This window comes from Talpa europaea (genome assembly GCF_964194135.1).
Source record: "Talpa europaea genome assembly, chromosome: 15".
NCBI classification, from domain to species: domain Eukaryota; kingdom Metazoa; phylum Chordata; class Mammalia; order Eulipotyphla; family Talpidae; genus Talpa; species Talpa europaea.
This window is the reverse complement of record NC_140083.1, coordinates 68,151,225-68,174,809: the sequence shown is the minus strand read 5'-3', so window position 1 is coordinate 68,174,809 and position 23,585 is coordinate 68,151,225. Positions and strand designations below refer to the sequence as shown.

At 35.6% G+C, this 23,585-nt stretch overlaps 1 protein-coding gene across 1 annotated transcript in view; it reads right to left on the bottom strand.

Annotated features, from left to right (window-relative positions):
- LOC311185447 (pregnancy zone protein-like) overlaps positions 1 to 23,585 on the bottom strand; it is a gene marked incomplete at both ends in the record, with an annotated part of 117,323 nt that overhangs the window by 60,289 nt on the left and 33,449 nt on the right. The window contains 4 exons of the mRNA XM_084256073.1: positions 20,634 to 20,675; positions 21,406 to 21,508; positions 22,243 to 22,311; positions 22,730 to 22,820. Coding sequence (XP_084112199.1) covers positions 20,634 to 20,675; positions 21,406 to 21,508; positions 22,243 to 22,311; positions 22,730 to 22,820 — 305 coding nt within the window. The remainder of the gene's footprint in view (positions 1 to 20,633; positions 20,676 to 21,405; positions 21,509 to 22,242; positions 22,312 to 22,729; positions 22,821 to 23,585) is intronic.

Here is a 23,585-nt window from a genome sequence, read left to right as displayed (position 1 = left end):
AGAGGTATTTCATCCGTTCAGTTACACTTTCTTAAGGGATGTTAAATCTGTTTACTTCACTATACAGTTGACCCTTCAGCGAAGATGGGGTTGGGCATCAACTTTCTTGCAGTGGAAAATCCCAGTAAAATTTCCTTTTTTTTTTTTTTTTGAAAGATTTTATTTATTTATACAAGCACTGGGTACAGTCAGAAGCGTGGGAGGGTGAGAGAATTCACCAGAGCCAGAGCGGGGAACAGAACAGACTAAGTACACTGCTGAGGGGAGCAGCAGGCGGCAGGAGAGGTCTGTGTGCCATGTGGGACCCTCACCCGGTGGCGGGGGATCGAACCAGTGCTGCAGAGGCTGCAGGCAGCTTCGCAACCCAGCGCTCAACTGCTGTGCCACTGGGGAGGCCCAATCCCAGTAAAATTTCTAATTTGCCCTCCCCTCCAAAGCGGCATGTTCTTGCATCCTCAGATGTGACCTACTTGTTGAATCCATGAATGCGGAATCCAGAAATAGAATAAATCTACATATAAATGACCCTGAGCAATTCAAACCTGTGTTGTTATATTTAGTCTCTAAATAGTTTTATAAAACCAAATGGTTTTGTAAAACCAAACCATCAGAAAACTTAACAACTGGGTTATAAATATTACCAACTCATCATAACCCATGCCCCTTCTTCTGTCCCTCTCTTCTTCCCTCTTTCTTTTGTTTCTCTTTCTAAGTTTCTTTTTTCATCAAAAGATCATTACAGGCAGCTCTCCTGCACACCTGTGACTATGCAGGTCTCTCTCTTTTTCTTCCTTTCCTAGTAAATCTGTCCTTTTAAAATGTAAAAAAAAAATCATTACAAGAAACAGCAAGATTTAGTTACTCAAAACCAGGTCCGGTATATTATGAGTTTTTCATATTAAAAAATATTTTTTAAAAGAAGAATTGTATTGAATTTAAAACTTAAATTGATGCTAAATATACATTGTTGTTGAAGGCATTATTCCCTCTCACTGGTTAACCCTCAGATCCTGATAACTATCATTCTACTTCTGTTACTATAGTTTTGATTACTTTAAATACTTCATTTATGTGAAATCATACAGTATCTTTTTTGTGACTATTTTATTTCACTTAGTATAGTGTCCTCAAGGTTCATACATACTATAATACATGCCAGGATTACCTTTCTTTTGAAGGCTGAATAATATTCCATTTTATGTCTACCACATTTTGTTTGCTCATTCATCTTTCCATGGATATTTAGGTTGTTTCCACCTTTCAGTTATTGTATTAGTGCTGCTAGGAACACAAGTGTGCAAATGTCCCTTTGAGACCTTGCTTTCAATTTTTATAGATCTGTATCCAGAAGTGAGAGTGCTAGATCGTATGGAAATTCTGTTTTCAATTTTTGAGGAACTGCCATACTGTTTTCTATAGTGGTCAAACTATTTTACATCTCATCAATAGTATATAAGATTCCAATTTTCCACGTTCTAATTTTTTTTAGTAGCATGTTAATGGGTGAAGGATGATACATCGTTGTGATTTTGATTTGCATATAGTTGATTATTAGTGATATTGAATGTGTCATGTGTTTATTGACCATTTGTATATCATCTTTAGAGAGATGTCTATTCAAGTGCATTACTCATTTAAGAAATTTAGTTATTTGATTTTTTATTGTTGAGCTGTAGGAGTTCATTATATATTATGGATATTAATGCCTTATTAGATATGTGATTTATAAATATTTTCTCCCATCTCATGGTCATCTTTTCATTCTTTTGATCATATCCTTTTAATGTACAAAATTTTTTGTTTTATGTGGTTGCAATTATTTATTTTAGCTTTTGTTGCCTGTGCTTTTGGTGTCGTAGCCAAAAATCATTGCTATCTCCAATGTCATGAAGATTTTACCCCATTTTTCTTCTAGGAGTTGTATAGCTTTAGGTCTTACATTTATTTCTTTAATATACTTTTGTTAGCTTTTGTGAATCATGCAAGATAAGTGTCCAACTTCATTCTTTTGCATCGAGTCTTCCTAACATTATTGTTGAAGGGGCTGCCCTTTTCTCAGTGAGTGGTCTTGCTACTGATGTTGAAGATCATTTGTTCTTATATGTAAGGATCTGTTTCTGGGATCTGTATTTGCTTGCATTGATCCATTTGTCTGTTTTTATGCCAATACCACACTATTTTGATTATTTTGGTCTTGTAACATGTTTTGAAATAAGGAATTGTGGATTCTTTACTTCATTTTCTTTTTCAAAGATATTTTGGATATTCAGAGTCCCTTGACATTGCCCATGAATTTTAGTATGGATTTTCTATTTAAAGTGTTGTTTTACTATACTATACATTTTATGCTACTATTTTCCCCATTAAAATATACAGTGAAGATAAAGTCCTATGTCAGCATAAATATCTATATTGAGATATATATTTTTCAATAGTTACCTTATATGTAGCTATTATAATTAACCAATATCATATAAAATTCAATCATTTTTTTGTTCTAGCTATTGATCAACAAGCATGTATGTCCTTGAAGAGTAATCTGTAAGGTAAATTACTAGAGGCAGAAATATTTGATTAAAGAGTCAATACTAGGATAGAGATATCACAATGTAAGGATTTTGTTTAATTATATATTCCTAGTACTTAGAATAGTACTGATAGGCACTTAACAATATATACATATACAGGCACGCATATAATATACAATATATACATATATACATATACAGGCATGCATATAATATACGCACATTATATAAAACTTATATCTATATCCATATGTTTATCTACACTGAATGCCCTTCTTGTGTGGAAAATGAATGTGATGCTTGATATTTTAATGACCATCTTGAAATGATGAAGCAACAGGAAGTTAGAAGAAGGTCTGCAAGCTAGTCAAGTCCACAAGGTAGAAAGGCTCCCTGCCAGCATTATTGGGCAATTGCATCAACCTTGGAATGTTCACCTGTGGACTCTCCTTCTCTGTTTGTTCAAGCAACTTCTAGTTGCTTTTCTGTTATTTATTACCAGAGGGATTCCAGTCAATACACAGACAAATGGAAAATATATTCGAAATAGATAAGTCTGGTCAAAGACATGAAACTGTGAAATAATGTGGTATGTTGGGTGATCTGTAAGTACAGAAAAGAAGTTCAACTTTTCTGGGGCTTCAGGGTCTGACTAGAGAAAGAGTTAAAGCCTTGCATGCCTTGAGAAAGAATTTGTATTTCATTCAGTAGTTGTAAAAATGATTAAACAAGTAAAGCATGGAAGAAACATGATCACTCAGGTAGAAAGGCAATATAGGAGGCAAAGAGACCATTAAGGTGGTTATTTCAGTGTTTAGATGAGAGAAAATGAGGGGCCTAAATGGGGAGAGGGAGAAAATAAGGACTTGAAGTAAATTGGACGTGACATAATTACTAGTTTAATATTGATGGGCAAATTGAAGAGACAAGTTATATTACTGCATTTTATTGCATCCAAGACACCATCCAAGACATCAGGGACACTATATCTAAGGTACTATTTAAAGCAAAAAACCCATCTAATAAAATTATGATATATTAATTGCAAAACACATCCTGATTTCAGAAATGTGCAAAGATGTGTATCCTTGAATCACGGAAAGCTAGTAATAACTTATATTTATACTCACTCAAGCATTGTGCTAAACACTTTATTTCACTAAACATGCTCAAAAATTTATGCAGTAGTTATGGACTTTTCTACTTTAGCAATGATAAGTAAAGGGTAGCTCTAGGCTTCTCACTAGGGCAAATGCATGAATGATGATGGTGTTGGGAAAGTGGGAGGTAGAATCTTAGATATGTTGAATTTGAGAATCGCTTGTGATTTCAGTGAAGTTAGTAGGGAGTTAGGTATAAGGTTCAGAAGTTAAGGGAAAAATAGATTAAATAGATCATTCATTCATTCAGTATTTAAAGGCTTAGTATGAACTAGGCTGTGTATTAAGTACTGGGGATATTGTGGGAAACAAAGCCATCAAATGAGAAGATGAATATGAGTCAATTCACATTGTAAAAATGTGAATGTTCACCTGTGGACTCTCCTTCTCTGTTCAAGCAACTTCTAGTTGCTTTTTGTTTTTTCACAAATGAAATAGGTATTTATATGCTGATGAGAATAATGAGGTTGAAAGGATGACTTTTTATGTTGCATTAGAGGAGTTTAAATAATATTATTAATGAAGCTTTTGAGCTTCTGTGACTAGCTGTTCTGTGACTAACAAAAATTGTATGTCTCTATCATAAGGAGTTTACATTAAATTCACATGCATCAGAATTAGAGAGTATGTTTGGTGAGGGAGTTACACAATCATGCTGGTCTCTTACATATATACTGGAGGTTTACGTGTTGTTATTAAACATCTTTTGGCTCTTTCTTTTTAAAAAAGCATTTATATGGTGAAAATCATGAGCATGCTGGCAGATCTCACTTTAAATTCACGTCTACAAACTTTAGCATCTGCCTACAGTGCTACTATATTGCTTAAGTAACTTCATCTTTCTGCTCTTCTAGTTCATTGTTTTACACCTTTTATTTCTTCAGTATTACAAATGCTTTCCTCTTCTTTTCTCTCAGTTGGTGTTACTACTTTTTATTTCCCTGAGAAAATAGAAGTAATCAGAAGTAAAAGTTTTCATCTTCTCCTTACCAAACAGTCCTTTCTGCATCTGTGTCTATGCATTCTGCCTTCTCTTGCATTATAGTGGATGTGCATCTAAATCCAAAGCATTATTTTATCTTTTTTACTGAAATACTTCTTTTTACATGCTCAAAAGCATCATTAATAATATTGTTTAAACTCCTCTAATGCAACATAAAAAGTCATCCTTTTAACCTCATCATTCTCATCAGCATATAAATACCTATTTCATTTGTGAAAAAACAAAATCCTTGACTTCATTTCCTTCTACCTACCACCCCAATTTTTCTGCTTCCTTTTCCATTAATGCTTGTATTGCTTTTCTCATTTTCTCATAAACACACTTCCATCAGGCTTTATCTCCAACATTCTACTTAAACAGTTGTTGTCAAAATTAGCAAGGGTCCAGATGATGCTAACTTTAGTGACAGCCGTCAGTTCTCATTCAGTCTTTCAGAAACAACTGTCATAGTTGCTTACTGTTCTTTCTTAAAGCAAACTCTTCACTTGGATTTCAGTATCCCATACTCTTGATTTTCAGTCAATTATTTTCGAAATCCTTTGCTATTTATCTTCCTTATGCTTACACATTACAGAACCTCAAAGCTCAGTACTCTGAATCTGGCTGTTCTCAAGTCATATTCTCACCAGAGAGTTTTTTCTCAGAGGACACTAAATTCTGTGTTGTTAACGATGTCCAAAGAGTTTTTCACTGCAAAGTACCTACTAACTTCATTCAGATTCAGAATTGTATTCATAACTGTTTATTCTGACTCTCCACTTAAGTCTTACAGCCCCTGAAATTTTACATATCCAAAATTAAACTTCTGACTCCTCTGTTCTCCTCAGCATTTCCCGCCCCCCTCCACTCTGCCCCCTCTGTAAATGGTATCTCCATTCAGCCCATTGCTCAGGTAAAAAATATGTGCATTCCTCTTTGATTTCTTCATTTCTACTACATCTAACCTGAAGTTTAGCAAGAAGTCAAATATTTCTTTAATCTGCTGACTCCTCTTTCTCTCATCTGCCATCATTCCATACTGAACCACCACCATTCCCTGTGTTACGAGGGCAAGAACCTCCTAACTTGTCTCCCTGTTTCTCCCATTGCTATCATATATATTGTTCTCTCACAAAGGCCAAAATAATTTCTTTACAATGAAAATCTAATTATGACATACCTGGGAAACACCTGCAACAACTCCCTACTTTCCTTAAAATAAAATCCAAAAATTTAACTAAAGCTTACAAGACCCTACAGGATTTTCCTGTTCTTTCCCAGATCTGATCTCATCCTACTTCTCGTCCACATTGCACTCACTCTGTCTGCTACAGACACAGTGATCTCTTTCCTGTTCCTAGAATACACAAATCCTGCTTTTGCCTCTGGACCTTTGCACTCTTATTTTCTCTTTCTGGAGCACTTGGACATGCATGTGGACTTTCTCCTCCACTTCATTCATTTCTCTGCCACAAAACCTCCTCACAAAGGCCTTTTATGACTATCCTATCCAAAATAGCAGTCCCTCACACACTATCTTCCATTTCCTCACTCTGCTTTTTATTCTTCATAGTACATTTTATTATATATATTATATATATATTTAAAGATTTATTTATTTATGCATACAAGAACTGGGCTCCAGGTCAGAGGTGTGGGGGTGAGAAGATTCACCAGATAGAGTGGGAAACAGAAAAGGTGGATCTACTGAAATACACTGCTGAGGGGAGCAGTGGGTGAGACAGGGGAGGTCTGCTGTGCTAGCTGGGTTATCTCCCTGGCCAGGGATCGAACTCATGCTGCTGTGGCTGGTGATAGCTTAATAATGCTGAGACTTTAACCCCTGTGCCACCAGGGAGGCCCTGTATATTACATATTTTCATATAATCATGTATTTATTATATAATCATATGTATTAATATATGTTATACACATTAATACATGTGATTATAGGTAGAAATATATAACTAGAAAAATATATAACTGTGATATATTTCAAATGCATTATCTATACACACAATATACAGGATATATACTTATTTATGCCTACAACAGTGCCTAGCTGTTCATATTAAGTGCTCAATAAATGATTGTTGAAAGAGCAAACTGCCAAAATCAATGTTAAAAAAGAATAGTGTGTGTTGGCAAATGTTGGTCTCTTTCTGAAGTTTCTCAAATGTGATTATAATTTTCACAGAGTTGTCTTTCCTGGCAGTATGTTATTTACAAAGCTGATAAAGCATTTCTTTTGCGTGTATAGCCACTGACCAAAAATTAGAAGTGAGAAGACTTCTACTTGTCTTTTGGGATATGAAGTGTTCTATCAGAGAACATTTTTTTAAGTTAAAATGTATAATTAGGGCCTCCCCAGTGGTGCAGTGGTTGAGCGCTGGGTTGCGAAGCTGCCCGAAGCCTCCGTGGTGCCGGTTCCATTCCTGGCTGCTCCCCGGCCACCGGAGGAGGGTCCCACATGGCGCGCAGACCTCTCCTGCCGCCCGCTGCTCCCCTCAGCAGTGTACTTCGGTCCTTCTGCCTGCTCTGCTCCCCGCTCTGGCTCTGGTGAATTCTCTCACCCTCCCGCGCTTCTGACTGTACCCAGTGCTTGTATAAATAAATAAACAAATCTTTAAAAAAATGTATAATTAATTAACATTCTTGGTATTTATAGCTTAATAAATTCACAAACTATAAATTCACAAACATGTAACTCACATCTCTCTAATATTTTTTGTGTGACTATATCATAATTTCTTTAGATTCCTTGCCAATATTATGTTATCATGTTGTGCACCTAATAACTCATTCCTTTTCTTTCCTTCCATCTTTCCATCTACATTTATTGAGTGCACACTAAGTTCAAGATGAATAAGTCTTCCCTAAAGCAATGAGGTTCCTTCTTTGTGAACTCACATGGCTTCAAAATCTTGGCATACACAAATCATGGGTATTGGGGGCCTGGCTGCTACTTAAACAAACTTGGTAGTCATCGTGGCACTGGAGAAGCAGCTACTCACAGCAAAGTACCAATGACAATTCCCATAATATCACTTTAATTTTTCAGGGCAGAAAAACAAGGAACTCAAAATTCTTTTTATGTATAGAGGATAGCATTGATAACCAGATTTGGTAAAGATAACACAAGAGACTAATCTCACTTATGAGTATAGATTGTCTTAAATGAAAAATTAGTAAATATAATTCAGCAACATGCTAAAGAATTACTGATTTTGCATCATGACTAAGTTTACTTTATTTCCATAAATGCAGTAAAAGCATTTGATAAAGTTAAATATCTACTCTTTATATAAATTCATTAAAAGTATAATTAATGGATAATTCCATAAATATATGGCATTATATGTATAGTTACACATACATACATTATCTTCCCTTGAAAGCCAGTGTATGCTTAATAAAAGGACATTAAAGTATTTACAATAAGTCAAAAACATGTAAAAAGATTATCTCTACTACTCTTTAAGTATGTTCTATCAGTTTGAACCAATATAAATAAAATAAAAATGTAAGTATGACGTATAAAAGGGAAAGGTAAAGTGATCAGTATTTCAACATGGAAAATAAGAAATAAGAAAATAAGAAAATCAACTGAAAAATTACTCCAAACAATAAGAGAAGTTGGCTGGAAATAAAATTAATATGTAGAAATATTTGTCAATATATTAAAATGGTCTATCAAAACTGCAATCACAAAAATCCCTACAGTTGCACAAATCAGTTGACTTATTACATTTCTAGGAATTCAGTCTACATTTATACTAGCCCTCTTGTGAAATGATGTTCATAGTTACTCATTACCTTGTTGTTTGTAGTAGTAAAGATAGAGAACACCTCAAATTTACATCAGTAGGGAGTAGGTTAATAAATTATGGGGATTTTTACAATGTGATGCTGTGAAACTAGGGGAAAAAAGAAGAAAATATGTATGTACTGATACAACAATTTGGTTAAGATATATTATGTGAAATAAAAAAATGTTACTTTTTATGTTAAGATCAAAGTAAGAATTAATAATCATATTTGTTTGAGTATCAGCAAAGAAAGCTTAAACTATATGAAACACTATGAAAAGAGGTTGCCTAAAGGGGAGGGGTGAGAACTAGGCAAATCAAGAACAAGAGAGGATGACTTTTCATTGTGTCTTTTTATACTTCTAGTACTTGAGCCATGTGACTGCCACTCATAAAAAAAAAGTCAAAAATTAAAAAAAAAACCTGACTTTTGAAAAGTTGGTAAGTCATGAAAATTTTTGTTCAAATTATCTGAAAAATACCCTTTGAAAATTGTTTTTAATCAAGGTAATATTGGTTTACAACACTAAATATGATTTAGGGGTAAAAGTGCACACGTCAGGTATATGTTACTTCACCACATCCATCTACAAAGCACCCATAATTCTCTATCATAGTTGGTTGTGTCCCCACCCCTCTTTTTCTCCCTCTATTAGCCTCAATTCTACAGTCAGATTACTACACAATTTTTATTTATTTTTTTATTTTTTAAAGATTTATTTATTTATTTATACAAGCATTGGGTACAGTCAGAAGCGAGGCAGGGTGAGAGAATTCACCAGAGCCAGAGCAGGGAACATTACAGGCAGACCAATGAAACACACTGCTGAGGGGAGCAGTGGGCATGGCAGGAGAGGTCTGTCCCACCATGTGGGACCCTCGCTGGTGGCCGGGGATCGAACCAGCGCTGCAGAGGTTGCGGGCAGCTTCGTAGCCCAGAGCTCAACTGCTGCACCACCAGGGGAGGCCCTACACAATTTTTAAACCCACAAAACATCCAAAATAATTTATTTTTATCTATAGTGCCACTTTGTGTAATTAACTCATTTTACAATTATTTACCACACACTTGCTCTGTATGAGGTGATCTGTAATTCTTGAAGATTAAAGCCCAGATAGAACTTAATATAACCAGTGACAGATGAATACATAAGATTAACACCACTGTGTGTCAGGTCCCTTAAAAGACATAAATATTGATGGTTGGAGATCAATTAGGAGGACATGTAATCCAACAGGGAAAGAAGTTCCTGAGATGATAAAAAAGTTGAGTTCAGAAGGAAGAGTAAAAGTTATTCAGATGATAGAGTGGGAAGAAGACAACACATGGAGATGTGAAAAGTCATGGTGTCACTGATGCAACTACACACAATCAAGAAAAGAGTAAATACAGAGGAGGAGTTGGGAACAGAGAAGGCCCAGGGTCAAGACATAAGGATCTCCGAGCTAAATTAGGAGGCTTCACTGAAAGTTACTAAAATAGAGAAATGGCATGATCAGTTTCATGCTTCAGGGCTGTTATCCCAGTAGCAACTTGGAAGACTGATTGGCAGATATCTAGAAAAGGAAGTTACATTTGAGTTGATCCCTGATGTATAAATACAAGCTAGCCAGGGAAAGATTAGAGAGAAGGAATTTTTCAGGCACATGTGTTAGTACCTGTGAAAGACACAGGACAGAAACTTAGAACATTTAAGGACATGGAAGAAAGTGTGAATGGAGCATGGTTGACACGGAAGATATGAATTTGAAAATGTAAGAAAGGGGGCCTCCCTGGTGGTGCAGCGGGTTGAGCGCCATGCTGTGAGGCTTTCTGTAGCCTCCTCAGTGCCGGTTCCATCCCTGCTGGCCAGGGAGATTCCCACATAGTGTGGCAGACCTCTCCTGCCTCGCCTGCTGCTCCCCTCAGCAGTGTATTTCGGTTATCTGCCTGTTCTGCTCCCCGCTTTGTCTCTGGTGAATCCTCTCATCCTCCCACACCTCTGGCCTGTACCCCAGTGCTTGTATAAATAAATAAATCTTAAAAAAAAAAAGAAAATGCAAGAAAGCCCACCTTATGCAAGGATATGGGATATTATTCCAACTGTAATGAGTAAACACTGAAAACTTTTAAGTAAAAGAGAGAGGTAATCTCGCATTCAAAAAAGATAAACACATGCAATTTGGAGCAACATGGATGGCGCTGGAAGGGATCATGCTCAGCGAAATAAGCCAAAAAGAAAAAGAAAAATACCGGATGGTCTCACTCATAGCAGGAATCTAGAAAACTTAAATAAGGGACCAGGAAAATGAATAACTATAAGAAAGTGAAAATCAAAATCAACAAAAAACTATGAACCAGAGACACTTTTAGGGGGGCGGGGGCGGGAGGGGAGGGATTGGGGTCAGAATGGGGGGCTGCAATTGTATGGGGAATATAACAATAAAATTTATAAAAAAAAAAAAAACAAAACAACAACAAAAAAAAAAAAAAAAAAAAAGAGAGAGGTAATCTCATAGACATTTTTAAAAACATTATATTGGTTACTATGCAGAGAATGAATTGGAGTGCAAGAAGAGAGGCAAAGAGATAAGAAAGGAGGTTCATGAAATGGTGCTTCTGATTGGGATTTACAACGGAGGTATAGAGAGTAAATTTAGCCAATTAAGTCTTGATGATGTCATTACCAAGACAGTTCATATAGAAAGAGAAGAAAAGTGAAGAGGATGGGGCAAGAGTTTCATATATTTATAAGACATCCAAGCAGAGATGTCTAGAAGACATTTACATTATTAGAAGGAATATCCCAGAGTGATAGTGTGTTTTTCTTATTGTAATCTGTCAGGTGGCACGTGTTTCAATTTCTTCCATTTTTGATGTTGTTAAATTCCGTCACTTGATGAAGCTGGTTTGAGCCTGGCTTCTAGTCTATAATGTCACTATTTTCTATTGTTTTTAATAAGTACTTTAGGGGTAGGTATTATCAACCACATCATCTTTAAACAAGAGCATTTTTTCTTAGTCTGTATAACATTTTCTTCCTTTTCTTGTCTTATTTCATTAATTTGGATTTCCAGTACAATGTTTAAAGGAGTAGAAAGAGAGGTTATCTTTGCCTTGTTCCTGAGCTTAGTGAGAAAGTTCTAAGTTTCTCCTCTTTAAATGTAATGTTAATGGAAGGTTTTTAGTAGATGTTCTCTGTTAAGTTGAAACTTCCTTTTATTCTTAGTTTGCTGAGAGTTTTATCATGAGTGGAGGCTGGATTTTGTCAAATATTTTTTCTATATCTGTCGATATGATTATGTGACGTTATTTCTTAGTCTGTTGATGTGATGGATTGCTTTAAATGATTTTTGAATATTGAACCAGAAAAAAACACAGCAAAGGAAATGATCAGCAAAGTGAAAAAGCAGTCTATGGAATGGGAGGAAATATTTGTAAATCATCTCTCTGATAAAGGGTCAATATTTCAACATACATAAGGAATTCATACAATTCAATAGCAAAAAATCCAAATAACCTGATTTAAAATGGGCAAAAGATCATTTCTACAAGGAAGAATTGCAAATGACCCACACAGGTTTATAAAAAGATTCTCAACATCACTAAACATCAGGAAAATGCAAATCAAAATACAATGAGCTAGTACCTCACAATTGCTCACATAGTTATCAAAAAGTTAAAAGATAGTGTTGGTGAGGATATGGAGAAAAGGAAGCCTTGTGCACTGTTAATGGCATTACAAATTGGTAGAGCCATTTTGGAAACAATATGGCGGCTCCTCAAAAATAGAATTGCAGTATGAACTAGCAGTCCCAGTTCTAGATATACACATAAAAGAACTAGATCTCAAAGAGATTTCTTCATTCTTCTGTTCAGTGCAGCATTGTTTGCAACAGCAGAGACATGTAAAAATGTCTGTAAATGTAAAAATCCATCTGTAATAGTATAAAGAAAATGTAGTCTGTACATAGAATGGAGTATTAAGCCTTTAAAGAGAAGGAAATCCTGCCATTTGCTACTACATGGATATGGATGAACTTGGAAGACATTAAGTTAAGGAACATAAGCCAGATCTGGAAGAACAAATACTATCTGCTTGAAACTGGGTACCCCTGATACGACCATGTCCTTGTCCAGCCCCTTAGCCACTTTGTAGCCTGGCCACTCACTAGGCTGCTTCTGTGTTGTATTTGGACACAAGAATGTTTGCTGAGACTGGAAGCTTTGTGAGTCCCAGAATCTGCCTCCCGCAGATTTTTTTTTTTCCAGAGGTTCTGTCTTTTCCCCTAAATGAAGTATTGCAGAGGACCCAGGTAACTACTATTCTGGGTTTTATAAACCTTTGTCCACCTCCTGGCTTTGGATAGTCCTGGCCAGCTTGGCCTCTGCTCTCACTTTGTTGCAAAAGAGTTCTTTTCTTGTTCCCCAGAACCATCTAGAGTCATTTTGTCAGGTAGCCAGAGCTTTCTTTACAAAGTTATCTTTAAGCAACCCTTGCTTTTAATCTTGAAAGGTCTTAAGGCAAAAAGTACATAAGGGTCTGACTACACTTTGAAAAAGGAAGGGAAAAAATACCAGAGAATCAGGATCAGCACAGATCACATTCTTCCCAAATCCCTTTCAATGCTGAAAACAAAACAGTTAATGTTTCAGTTTATCCTTCCACATTTGTCAGGAAAGGAAGCTGGGAAAACAAATATTTTTGTGCTTATTTTGAGGAGAAAAAATCAGAATGTGCAGTTACAGTTGAAAATGTTCACGTAAATTTTTCTTGGGGAAAAAAGGAAGGAAAAAGCTAAAGGGAGGGGAAAGAATCGGCTACTCTTTTCACAATTTTGGGAATTCTTGTTTTCACATACATACATACATACTACTATAACCTGACATTATTAAATAAGATCATGCAGAGATTTCTGGTGTAAAACTTCTAGGTTACGATTTTCTTATACAACAGTGAGTAAAATTTTCTTACATAACAGTGTAAAATTTTCTTACACAACAGTGAGTAAAATTACACTCCTAATTTCTTCTTTGTTCCCTCTTTGATAGTGTCACTCCTGCCCCACACATATATTCTTTCTGCTTATGCAACAATAATGTGTTCCTGGCAATCTGGAATTTTAATCCCAGGATTCAATAAAGAACATAAGCATTAAGACATTTATTTAATGTTTTTTTTTTTTCTGGCAACAGTGAAATATTGAGAAAATGTGCTAATCTCTTTCCTGTTTCTTCCATTCCTTAATGTAAAAATGAGTCAGCAGTATTTGACCTTATGAGAAAGGGGTAAAAATGCTTAGTGACTAGTAGTACTATATGCATTATTCGAGGGAAGGTTCTAGGACATCTCATTTTTCTCTCTTTGGAAATTAAATAAAAATGTGGTCTGGATTAGTGAAAGAATTTCTTAGGCTGCTGGCTGACCTTCCTTCCTGCCCTCCATCCTGTTGTTCCAGCTAATCCTTGTGATTGAGAAACCTCTTGTTTTTACAGAATTCCTTCTCACATTCTAATCAGATCATTTAGATAATCTTTAAAGTTTTTTTCTAAGTTTTCCATTGTGAAACACTGTGCCTTTTGATTCTGGTCTACAAAAAGCTAAGGAGAATGTTTTCTCAGATTGCTCTGGAACAATTTACATACAATGTGATATATGGAGAGGTCTCTGAAATGTTTAAACTACCATGCACATATAAAACTAAAAAATGTGAATGCACAAAATTCCTTCATAAAATGTTGTGTGGGTTGCGAATCCTTGGTAAAGAGGACAGCAATTGAATTAAATTGGCTCTGACTCAAATGTATGTTCATTTCCTGCCTTTCCTTTACCCAATAAACCATTTAAGGATCCTGGAAACAGAAGGATCCTGGAAACAAGAAATTCTCAGTAGGAATGAAAATGAGAAGGGGCATCATCAGGTTGCTGATTGATCAGATTTTTAAAATTTCTTGCAAATCAGCCCAACGAATGAAGATGTATACATGCTTAAAGGATAAAAGTACAGGGAGCACAGCCCCTCAGGAAATTGACATAAGGAATTGGGAGCCATTATTCTTGGGCAGGAATAGCTTCTAATCACAGCTTGCTCTTTTTGGTGACCAGCCCCTATCTGGAAGCTATGTTGGATCCTACCAAAAATTGCCCTTGAGGAACTGCACTCAAGGCAGATGACTTCAGGAAATTAATGTGGCCTAGAACCTAATGTAAATGACATGAGCCAGAACTCCAGGTCTGAAATATGTGTCATAATATGAGGAGACATCAAATATTGGAAGGGAGAATGGATGAGTGTTTTTCACATGTAAGAGAGATGCACGGCACTCAGTCCCTGTGAAAGATTATGAGTTAGTTGCTAAATATTGTTCCCTAATCAACCATGCCTTTTAGTATTTGTGGCTTAATGTAGTCCTCCCACCACCCCCCCGGAATCTTGATTTGTCCTATGACTTACTTTAGAAAAAGGGTAAATAATGAGCAATCAAAAAAGATAAACTCATGCCATTCGCAGCAAGGTGGATGGAGCTAGAAGGAATTATGCTCAGTGAAATAAGCCAGAAGGAAAAAGAAAAATATCAGATGGTTTCACTTATAGCAGGAATATAGGGCAACCAAATAAGACATCAGTGAAAAAATAATAACAGTACAAAACACAACAAAGCAAAAACAGACAATAATAAATCAGAGACATCCTGCAGGGGAGGAGGAGGGAGAGGGATCAGAAGGGGGGAGGGAGGAGCACAGGGATGTGGTGATGATGCTTGGGTGCATTGGGGAAGGAAATTCTGTGGGGACTCAACCTGAGGGGGAAGGGGAAAGCAAATATTGTTTAAAAATGATCAATGATGTAAAAAGAAAATAGCATTAAAATAAAATCAATACAGAATACTACACCAAAAAAAGGGAAGTGACACTTAAAAGCTAGGTTTAAGAGGCTTTAAAATGGAAAATATTTTTGAGTAAGCATTAAACCATTTAGTGGAATACCATAAGAGATATTCACTAAAAAGATTGCAAAGACATGAGGAATTCTCACCCTTTTATGTAACCAGACAGATACTACCATATAAATAAGTGTTCTCAAGATAAAGTTGTACTTAGTACAAGAACTTTACTGCATCATTTCCTGTACTAAGTTATCCTAAATTCTCCTAGTAAGTAGGTAATTACTTCTTGGAATTCTCTTGATTTTTCAGCCATTTAACTTTTTCTAGTGTTGTCCAAAATAGAACACTTTACTATAACTTTGAGTTTATGTGTTTGGATGCTAATAATTTTATATTTTCTTTGGGGGTGGAAAAAGAAACAATCCAAGATGAGAACTTATTGTTATAAATGCATTTTAATAAATATTATTAAAGAATTTCATTAAACCACTTTTAAAAAGTGTTAATTGTTAGTATTAGTTAATTGCCTTTATCCAAAGCAGAAGATGAAACTTGTAACTACTATGACAAACAGGCAGTAATCAACGCGGAGGCTAGGTACCAGGTTAAACTCTCATAGACACAGGTTCATAGGGTGTTATCTTCCTTAATGTCAAACAGATAGCTCCAAGATCCTTATGAAATGGAAATTTGGCTTATTTAGCTTTTAAGAAGACTTACATCTATTTCAAAGTGACAGAGAAGGTACTTACAATGACAAATTTTCTTTAATAATCAAAACTGCATTGTATTGGAACAAGAACAGACACACGGACCAATGGAACAGAATAGAAAAATCCAGAAATAAACCCACAGATTTACGGTCAACTAATCGTTGACAAAGGAGCAAAGAACATGCAATGGAGCAAAGAAAGTTTGTTCAATAAATGGTGCTGGGAAAACTGGGTCGTTACATACAAAAGAAGGAAGCTTGACTACTACCTCACACCATGCACAAAAACCAACTCAAAAGGGATTAAAGGACTAGACATAAGACCTGAAACCTTAAAATATATAGAAGGAAATATAGGCGAAACACTACATGACTTACACCTCAGTAATGTCTTTAAAGACATATCACCCAATGCAGTGATAGTGAAGGCAAAGATAAACAGCTGGGACTACATCAAATTAAAGAGCTTCTGCACAGCAAAAGAGACAGTAACCAAAACAAAGAGACACCCCACCGATTGGGAGAAAAATTTTGCACACAACACTAATTATAAAGGACTGATCACAAAAATCTATGAAGAGCTGATGAGACTCAACAAAACAAAGTAAATAACCCAGTCAAAAAATGGGCAGAAGAGCTAAAAAGAAACAAAGAGGAAATGCAATTGGCCAACAGGCATATGAAAAAATGTTCAATATCACTTGTAATCAGGGAGATGCAAATCAAAACTATAATGAGATACCATCTTACACCAGTGAGAATGGCACATATTAACAAAACTAGCAACAGCAAGTGTTGGCGAGGATGTGGAGAAAAAGGAACTCTCCTGCACTGCTGGTGGAAGTGCAAATTGGTCCAACCACTATGGAGTGCTGCATGGAGATTCCTCAATCTGCTAAAGATGGAGCTTCCATATGATCCAGCAATTCCACTCCTACGTATTTACCCGAAGGATGCAAAAACATTAATTCAAAAGCCCACCTGCACCCCTATATATAGCAGCAATTTATAGCAGCACTATTTACAGTAGGTAAGCTATGGAAACAACCCAAATGCCCCAAAATAGATGACTGGATCAAGAAGATGTGGTACATATACACCATGGAATATTACTCAGCAATCAAAAAAGATAAACTCATGCAATGAGTTTGCAGCATCATGGATGGAGCTAGAAGGGATCATGCTCAGCAAAATAAGCCAGAAAGAAAAAGAAAAATATTGGATGGTCTCACTCACAGCAGGAATTTAGAAAACTTTAATAAGGGACCAGGAAAAAGATTAATTATAATAAAGTAAAAATCAAAATCAACAAGCCCCTATAAACCAGAGACACACTACAGCAGGGGGAAAAAGGAGTAAGATCAAAACAAGGGGGGGTGGGAATTGTATGGGGACTATAACCAAGGTGAAAATGCATACATTATGCAAAAATGAAAAATGATGTAAAATAATATAAAATAAAAAAATAAAAAGAATAAATGAAGTGCTCTAAGAGAAGGGTGACATGCATTTGATGAGTGTGATCCTGTGCATTTGAATCACATATGGTAATGCAAACCAGTGTTACTGCAATAAAATATAAAATCTGAATAATCCAATGTCTGTGACATTTGTAATAAAAAATTTCACCCTTTAAAAAAAAAGAAGGATGGAGCCTCTTTCTTTTTTGGTACTAGGGAAAATGAATTTCTTTTTTGTTTAGATTCACATTTACCATTACAAGGAGAACTATGGCAATCCACATGTTTTTCAATTCTTATTTCTTAGGAAGCAAAAAAACTTTAAGCTTCTGGGGGAGAGCAGCAAGCACTCCTATGCCCAGTATCCAAGCCAAAAAAACAAAAAAACAAAAAACCCATGCTTTTATAGGAGAAGTGCCTTCCTTTCAGGACACAGGAAAAGATTCATTGTTGCTCTGGGAGCAATCAGAAGAAAAATTCCTCTGCCTTTGTGGGAGGTATGGGAACTCCTCTTACTCCCAATGTATTCTGCCCATCGCAGAGATCTGCCACTGCTGGAGGAGAAGTGATCATACCCAAGACCATCACAGATGAGGCAAAATTTGGTTATCACAAGCCGGGAAAAGAACGCTGAGAAAGCCTCATCTGTATAGGCAAGTAGGGCCTGTTGCAAACTGATGCTGGACCCAACTGAACCAGGACCAGGATATCAGGAGCCATGCTGAGAGTAACAAATAGTCTGTTGTCAAGAGACAGAAGTGTGGAGAAAAAAGCCTGTCCTAATGACTCAGGCATGTGGAGAGCAGAGGAGGGCATGGGGATATGACAGCACTGTTCTAAACACAAGGTGATAGAGCGCGCAACAAAAAAAGTTTAGTTGGAGTTTATTAAAATTAATTCTTTATTCATCTAGGTATCATTTGGACAGTGAAATGGCAAGCAAAGTTTTTTTATCATGCATATATATGACAATAAATGTATATTCAGAGTTTATAGACTTACTAGTAAAAATAAAATCTAATAAAAATAGTTAAAAATAACATTAATGGACTTTTCACAAGAGAACATTAAAATGAGTGTTAAATATTTGAGAATGTGCACCATATTATTAATTAGGAGAATTTAAATTAAAATTATAATGAAATATCAATATACAGTTAGAAAAATTTGAACAATTATGTACCTATTATAAGAATGCGGGGCCGCATAAACTATTACACTGCTGGTTCCACAGCAGATCGGTGCAGCCATTCTGCAAAACTGTAGTGTTAGTGAAGCTACATATACATAACATATACATAACAATTCTCAAGAGAAATATGGACACATATTCACCAAAAAATAAGAATGTTTGTAGCAAAATTATTTATAAGACCAAAGAAACAACAAAAAGCCAACCCAAATATCCATCAATCTTAGTTTGAGAAATTAAACCGTACAGTGATCATAATGGAATATATCAAGCACTGAAAAAATACCAAACTACTATATGCTGAACAGCATAGAATAATGTTTTTCTAATAATAATAATACCATCTATACATTTTAGTAAAAATACAATGAAATATCTAGAAAAAATATAGGCAATTTGTATATCTTATATGAAAAAAAAAATATCACTGAAATACACACAAGAAAGCCTGAAAAAACTAAGAAAATAAAAACTAAAATAATGAATACCCTGTTCTTAGCTGAAAGGTCAACTTAAAAAAAATTGCAATTCTTTCAATGTACATATTTGATGAGAATCTAGTAAAATATTCAACTTTTGTTTGAAACAGAGAAACTAATTTTAAAGGTCACAGGGAAAAAATAAAGACACAGCCAAGGAAATTAAAAAAAAATAAATGAAGGAGGTTCGTCACGTGACTGACTTTAGCCAACAGAATATAAATGACAGTGACATACACCTCATCCAAGCCAAAGCTGAATGCCATATTTTGATTCAGCTACTTTCTTTCTCCACTTCTATGAGAACAGTATATCCTTATAACAATACTTAGAGGGCCTCCCTGGTGGCGCAAGGGGTTAAGCACCACACAATGAAGCAATCCACAGCCTCTGCAGCAGGAGTTTGATCCCCAGCTGGCTGGGGAGAAACCCACATGGCATAGCAGACCTCTCCTGACTCACCCACTGCTCCCCTCAGCAGTGTATTTCAGTCAGTCTGCCTGTTCTGTTCCCCACTCTGTCTCTGGTGAGTCCTCTCACCTCCCCGCATCTCTGGCCTGTACCCCAGCTCTTGTATGCATAAATAAATAAATCTTTAAAAAAAATAACAATGCTCAGAAGAAGGGTCTGTTTTATTCCCATTTCTTTGTGAGAAAGGTCAAACGGGTTAAATTGCTAGTCATCCGTTACTCATGCAATTTAATGTTTAATGAATAAATGACCGAGCAAAGGATAGTTTGATCAGAAATATGTCTTTATTCCACCAGCCTATTTGGTGTCTGTTTTCTAGGATTCACAAATCCACTACTTCTTAAATAGAAATACAGAGCAGAGAATCCATTAAAATATGTAGCCTAAAAATGGTCCTCAGACATTTTCATTTTCTGTGTCTGTGGAGAGAAGAGAAATGTAAGAAAGTTGTGGGCTTTCCTAGCCTGTAGCAGAGTGGGTAATTGTAGGGGGCTGCAGATTTCTTCCTGTGAAAGGCCAGATAGTAAATATTTTAGGTTTTGCAGATGATACAGTCTATGAGTAGTTAAAACAACTCTACTCATGAAAGCAACTATAAACAATAGTAGTAGATGTGGTTCTCTTCCAAGAAAACTTCACTTACCCAGAAAGGTAGATTTGGGCTAGATTTAGCTGGAGAATTGTAATTAGTCAACTCTTGGGCTGATGGAAACTCTGTGCTGTGAAATGTTGCCTATCAGTGGTAATTGCCTACAAACAGACATATCTGATAATGGAGTGAATATCTCAAATTGGACAGTCCATCTGCAAAGTAATTGCTCTTCTTCGAAGTTTTCTCTTTGTGTGAGAATGTGCCACATGAATTGTCTCAGATCTGGGATTAGACTTGGGAAGAATTTTAAATTGGGAAGAACATTTAGAGATCAAAGTTAATGAGGCATGGTGTTATGCCATAATGTTGTGACCGCTTACCTGTGCTGCAGGGAGCCATGTATTCAGCAACAGCAAACTCATCTGAAAGAAAAGGTGGGTGAAGGGAGAAACAAAATATCTGTGAACCAGAGGCCATATTAAGTCTATTTGCGTGATATCAGGATTGTAAAATCTCCATGTAAAGAGACCAGAGTTGAACAGGATTGCTAAAATACTCTATTCTTTTTCTCTGGGGCAAAGGAGGGGGGATTGATAGCAACTGTTCAGATTTTCAATCCTTAGGAAAATGACCATTGTATTAGCTTGCAGTATCTCTTCCACAAACTCTCTGCTTCTACTCATGTTGTCCAGCATACATCCTTAATTCCTTTTCTAAAATTATTGCTTCAACCTGAAACACTTCTTACTTTTATATATCTAAAAATTGTATTCCTCTTTCAGGATCTATCTTAGATCTTTCCTCATTTTTTGGTCATTCTTGAACTCCAGTCAACTCCCTATCACTAAGCTCACTAACTCTCATTTCTCATTACTGCCTTTCCTTATTATCTCTGCATGTCTATTATATGCTCTACATCACTAAACTATTTGGGAGCAGTGATCAGATATTAAACCTTCTTTTGAAATTACTAAGTTTATGATTCAAAAATATTGACAAATTTGTTCTGTAGGTGTTTCTATAATATATAGTTGGAGGAAATAAATAAATATAAAATTGAGTGAATGGACCAAAACTAGAATCTGTTGTCACAATAGAATTTATTTCTCAACTCTGAGTCGAGATTGTTTGTCTTAGTTTTCTCTTGCTTACCTGTCTCATAGTAATCATAGACTTTAACAATTGCTGGTTTTAGGTCTCTTACTGGGATGTCTTGGAGAACTGTGAAGGAGAAGCTTAGTGTCTGATTTGTCACCTAAAAGAAAAAAGGGAGTTATCAAAAGACTAGAAATCTCTCTTCCTTGAGTAAAATATATTGTTTATTGTTCTCTGACTCTTAAGCATATGTGAGCAAACGTTTCTGGATGTCATGATGGATTTTGGAATGCAGCATGGGGAATGCTTTACAGTGAACAACATTCCCCAGATTTTCTCCTAAGTAACTGAGAAAATACGATTGTTTCAATTGTCTCTTGTTGTCCTTTATACCAGTGAACTCTTTTGGCCTATGTGAATATTTCTAATGTGCAGAGGCTTAGCTTTGTAATATTAGTAATTATAATACCAACATGTTCTTTTTATGTCATTAGATAAAATATTCCCTTTGCTTTTTAATCAGATTGGGAAATATTCATGAATTCTGTATTTTTGATATAGTAATATATCAGAATGTAAACACTATCATTAATCTGTCACTATGGTAAATTTATTCTCTTTGGAGGGTCTTAATGACAGATAGACATGATGAAGCTTTTGTTTAATTGATTTTCTAGCTGAAGTTTCATAGAAATACATTCTGATGTTAACATAATTAAAAAAAGAGAAGAATATCCTGTGGATTTAAAAGATTTCTCTTATTCTCTTCAGAACAGAGGAATTTATTTGAGGACACCAATATTACTGCTTTTCTTATATTACTTATTTTCTACTGAAGAGACTTAGAAAGATCACCAATGTGTATAATCTCATTTGAATTGTCAGAACTCTTACCTGTTCCACATAAATGAGGACATGGTTGGTGTTCACTTCTGTCCTGCTCACCTGGCTAGATCTTTCAAGCTGATGAAAATTAGAGAACTCAAAAAGTTAGAGAACAGATATAAGAACACTGAAGTTTAAGGCAGGTTGATGGGACAGATGTTTATTGTCCAAATAATGTGAGGACTAGTATTCTTGCAAGTCATATTCATGCTTAAATAGACCAGACACATTAGATATAAAAATATGAGAGAGGGGGAGCAATCATGTTTAGAGACAGACTGCAATGTTGTCATGTCTTAACTGCGAAAATATCACTTGGCTTTCTATGCCAAGAATGGAATCAAGCATAATGAGTTTAATTCCCTGGGTTTGAGGAAAATATATTTTGAGGTAGAACTGATATTATTGATAGTGCTTTGATACATTAGTGTTGTCTCAGTTTCAAGATGCAAAGCATACTTTTGTATGAGAGTTTCTAGGCTTAAAATATACCTACCATTTTTACTGTTGGTTTCGAGGGAATAAAACCAGATACCATTTTTACATCAACAATCACCATGTTGGAGACAGCACGGCTTCCTGTATAACTGTAGTGTCAAAGAAAAAAGGAGTTAAGGTTTAATCTGTGAATGAAAGCCAGCCAGATTTCCTTCTTCAAGATCCACCAAGATGGATTGAAAGTTCATCTTCATGAACCTTCTCTAACATCGTTACCAGTAGATATCTGTGTGCCCTGGATATGTGTGATATTGATGTTTGGAACCCTGAATGTACATCAGATCTACAGTTTACTAAAATTGTAGATGTTCAAGTCCTAGAGCCAAGCTATGAAATCAGAATCTTTGGGAGTAGAACTTGATAATTTTTAACATTTCTGCCCTATTCATTTGTCATTTAGTACTAATTACTTTTATATTTTAGCTAATTTAAAAGAGCATGTTTCCCCAAAGAGACTCCCAAATCAGATGGCCTCAGGCTTTCTTTTTGGAACAAATTGATTTTAAATAATTGGATTTGTTATCTGAAATATGACACTTTATAATATTAATGTTATTAATATTTATATATCAGTATCATTTATTGCTATGTTTTCATAGGAGTCCTGAAAAGTTTATTTTATTGTAGTAAGATTGATTTACAGTAGTGTGTAAGTTTTAGGGGTATTTCACATTTCTTTAAAAGTATTATACCATTCCATGCCTACCACCAAAGTTCTAATAACCCTCCACCACCATCCAGTTGAACCCCCCTGTACATGTCTCCCCACCTCTACCACCTTCCCCTCTGGTAATCACCATTGTGTTGTCAGAGTCTAAGGGTTGCTTTAGTTTTGCTTTGTTTCTGTAAAGTTA